Source organism: Volvox carteri (genome assembly GCF_000143455.1).
Source record: "Volvox carteri f. nagariensis unplaced genomic scaffold VOLCAscaffold_22, whole genome shotgun sequence".
NCBI lineage: Eukaryota > Viridiplantae > Chlorophyta > Chlorophyceae > Chlamydomonadales > Volvocaceae > Volvox > Volvox carteri.
Window position 1 is genome coordinate 466810 of NW_003307565.1, and position 3994 is coordinate 470803.

At 57.0% G+C, this 3994-nt stretch overlaps 1 protein-coding gene across 1 annotated transcript in view; it reads right to left on the reverse strand.

Annotated features, from left to right (window-relative positions):
- The window catches only part of VOLCADRAFT_81369 (uncharacterized protein), a gene marked incomplete at its 5' end in the record, with an annotated part of 10786 nt that overhangs the window by 6250 nt on the left and 542 nt on the right, over positions 1 to 3994 (reverse strand). The window contains 7 exons of the mRNA XM_002951178.1: positions 492 to 656; positions 1010 to 1164; positions 1479 to 1632; positions 1863 to 1955; positions 2514 to 2575; positions 3091 to 3185; positions 3786 to 3923. Of these exons, the coding sequence (XP_002951224.1) occupies positions 492 to 656; positions 1010 to 1164; positions 1479 to 1632; positions 1863 to 1955; positions 2514 to 2575; positions 3091 to 3185; positions 3786 to 3923 (862 nt within the window). The remainder of the gene's footprint in view (positions 1 to 491; positions 657 to 1009; positions 1165 to 1478; positions 1633 to 1862; positions 1956 to 2513; positions 2576 to 3090; positions 3186 to 3785; positions 3924 to 3994) is intronic.

The following is a 3994-nucleotide window of genomic DNA, read 5'->3' on the forward strand; positions in this document are numbered from 1 at the left end:
GTCATGTCCGAGGTGAACTCCTGGGAGGGAAGCGAGGAGCGGAAAATAGAATGTACGGAAATTGGTTCGAAGTACGACACACGGCCAGTACGGAAATGAAAAAGGAAAAAGGGTATGTGTATTGCAGGGTGTAGGAACCCGGGCGGGGATTGTGCTATAAACAATTCAAGCGCAGTAATCCTGTATGAATCCTTCTTGAGTACTAAAGAGCTAAAACACAACACGGGACAAGGGGCACGCAGCCCCCCTCGCCCCATATTAGTAAATACTTCACCAACCGAACCCAAATCAACCCCCTTCCCAGCTCCTCCCCGCTCTCCTCCGCCCCCCTCTCAACCCCATCCTCCCCCCCCCCGGACCCTCACCAAGCCCAACCCCAGAACCTCCCACCCACCACCACCACCACCCACACAAACCACACGCACACCACACTCATAAAACACACACAACACGCGTACGACAAATCCCCCCAATAACATTAACAGTCCCACACCTGGTCTCGAAACACCGTGAGCCCTTCCTTAAGGGTGAGTTGGAACCAGTCCCGACACGTCACCCGGTTGCCCGTCCAGTTGTGGAAGTACTCGTGCCCCACCACCCCCTCAATGCGGCTGTAGTCCAAGTCCGTGGCCGTCTCCGGAGAGGCCAACACAAGCCTGACACGTCAGCATGCAGATTGCGATGTGGGTTTGGGTTTTTAGGGTTTAGGAAGGGTTCCGGGGGAGGAGGGTTTTTTTCTAGAGGATTTTTGGGGGGCGAAGGGGAGTTTAGTCTGTACGCATGTATGTATGTGTGCGTACTGGTGGATGGTAAGCGGTAAATGGAGGAAGGATGACAGACATACAAACATGTGGGTCGTCGTCTCCACCTGGGGGAGGCGGCGGCGGTGGCGGCGGTGGCGGCGGCGGCCCACTATTCACTGCGGCCTCAGAAGTCGACGCCCTCATCATCACCTTCACCCACAAAGCCCCCCTTCCATCACCATCACCATCACCACCACCGGTCCTACCTGGAGTTAAATATGTTGAGGGACTTATTCTCCATGGCGCCCATGTTGAAGTCGTCCACCGCCACAATGTTGAACAGGTCCAGGTCGTACTCCAGTCCGAAGGTGTCCTCGTCCCACTTCATGGACTTAACCAGCGAGTCAAGAGCGTGGTCCACCTTTGGGGGGGGAGGGGAGGGGCGGGAAAGGGGAGGGGGGAGAGGGGGGGGAGCGGTGCGATACACACACGCATGTGTATGAGCGGACACAAGGACAGAGAGGCACATCTTTTATACAAAAACGCCATCACATCAACAACAATAACAAAAACAATTGCAGCAATAACAACATCAGCAAATCAGCAACAGCAGCAATAGCAAGTCACACTCTCAAAATGAAGGCCTCTGCCCTCCGTTATCCCCTCCCAGCATCGTTCCCCCTTACCTCCCCCATTCGTAGACGCATATACACACATACATACGCACGCACTCACCCTCCCAAGGTTCCCCTCCTGAACGAATATCCTGAGCGCCACCCGCCGCCCGCTGCAGGTCACGAAGGTCCGCTCCTTCATGGACAGCTTCCCCGCCACCAGGGCGAACAGGTAGCAGGGCTTGGGGAAGGGGTCCTCCCAGAGCGCGTAGTGCCTGACAGGGGTGGTAGGGGGGAGGGGGGAAAGACGAACCACGGGAGGGGGAGGGGGAAAGGGTGGTTTTAGGTGTGGTAAAGGGGTGATGTGGACGGGGAAGGTGGACGGTGGCGTGAAACACAGCGGCTGGCACAGCCCAACTCTCCCATCTGGGGGCATGCACGTACATACATACGGACTACATACATACGTACACGTGCATACACGTGCATACATACACACACGCACCTTCCCCCCTCCAGTTTCCCCGCCTCCTTTAGGTTACCGTTACCCAGTAGTACGGGGTAGTTGGCCTCGTCAGCCTCAATGCGGGTGGTGTACCTGAGCAGGCGGGAAAGGAGGGTGTGTATTGGTGTGTGTTTGGGTTGAGCGGGAAAGTCATTAACAGCAGCAGACAAAGGATCAACGATGGTCCTCCCGGGCGGAAGGGAGGAATCAGATGCACGGAAACAAGGAACAAACCGCTGGCGCAGGAGAGGGGGTGCGACATAAAAAGGAGAGAGATTTTGGAGTTGGGCCGTGTTCGCTTAGTCACATCGTCAGCATGCGCTTTGTCGTACAGTCAACGTCAACGACCGTTGCGTAAAGAAAGCTCTGTCGGTGCATAGACCCCCCACCAGTCCAGTCCAATATCCCGACCACAGCGACAGGTACAATCGTCCTTTCCCCCGTCCTCCTTCCCCCCCATGGTGCGGCATGGTTGCTCTGATCTCCTCCGGGGTTTGGGGGGTTTGGCCCCTCCTGTGTTTTAGGTGTGGCTGTGTTTTAATGCCCCCTCCCTCCCTCCTCCCTCCTCTCCCCCCCTCCCTCCCTCCTCTCCCCCTCTCTCCCTTCCGGCCCCCTGAGAAATCCTACTTCCAGATCCGCTCCGTCACTCACTTGGCCATCACATCGGGTCGATCCAGGAAGAACGTGATGCCCCGGAAGCCCTCTGCCTCGCACTGCGGCGGCGGCGGCGGCGGCGGCGTAGGGGGAGGGGGGGAGAACAACGACGGAGGGAGGGTAAAACCAACCAGTGACGATTAAAGCAGATACCAGAGATAGACGGATGTAGTCCAGGAGAAGACAAATACTGCAAAAACATTTACTGACCAGTGATGAATGAAATTGCGGTCCAGTGGGTGAGGGGGGGGTGAGGGGGAAAGACGAACCACGAACGAGTGAACGGGGTTGGGGGGGAAAGACGAACCACGAACGAACGAACGAACGAGTGAGGGGTTGAGGGGGAGGGGGTTCGAAAAAGGACATGGACATGGACATGGGGCCCTAGGACGCGAAGAAATCATATGTATGTGAGAAACGCGGGAGGCGGGGACCGGAGTGGGGTGGATGGGGACGGTGTAAAGGACAGATATGGGTTTGGGGTGGGGAAGTATGTACACATACAGACAGACGGGAATGGAGATGTGAATTAACGCTGCGCCGCGTACGACCGTACGGTCGTCCGTACATTCACCTGCGTGCAGAAGTTCCCGCTGGACTTGTACAGCCCCTCCAGCAGTGAATTGTCTTGTGGTCGAATCTCCGTAACCACCTCCAACTCGAACTCGCCTTTTCCATTTTTAAATATGGATGTTTAATTTTGGATTTTTTTTGGAAAATGCAAAGCAAATTTAGAACTCTTAGTAGAACGAAAGGAATACTCTTAAAAAGGGAATTGTAGTGAAAAACCCCACGACGGTACGACAAACTTGCAACACACATCCAAAAAAAGATCGCATGGCTGTCATCAGCAATTCCCCCCCCAACTAAACCCACATTTTCCCCCCATACACACACACACACACGCCCACCCCTCCTGGTGCTAATCACCAATCTGTACCCGCCCGCCTAACCCCCACCCGCCTAGCCCCCCACCCGCCTAGCCCCCCACCCGCCTAGCCCCCCACCCGCCTAGCCCCCCACCCCCCTAGCCTCCCACCCCCTAGCCCCCCTAAACCCCACCCCCCAAAACCCCCCACCCCCCTAAATCCCCCCACCCGCCTAACCCCCCAACCCCCTAAACCCCCCACCCCCCTAAACCGTCCAACCACACATTCCGTCCCTCGAACCATCCACACAAATATTCCCCCCACCACCACTCCCCTAACCCAATTTAACATCACCCCACCCCTGCCCCCGCCCCTCACCCACCCACCCGGCCCTCCTCACCCGGCGGCAGGTGGTTCAATGTCAGCTGCTTCTCCGTGAGTGTGTATTGCCCCGTACTGAGCTCCGTACCCGCCACTCGTACGGAAACCAGCTTCACGTCCTTACGGCCGTCCAGTTGCAACGGGGGAGGAGAGGACCCTGGGAGCCCCGGGGGTGGGGGGAGAGGGGGGTTGGGGACGGGGTTAGGAGACCTTTGTGTATTAGCGGTG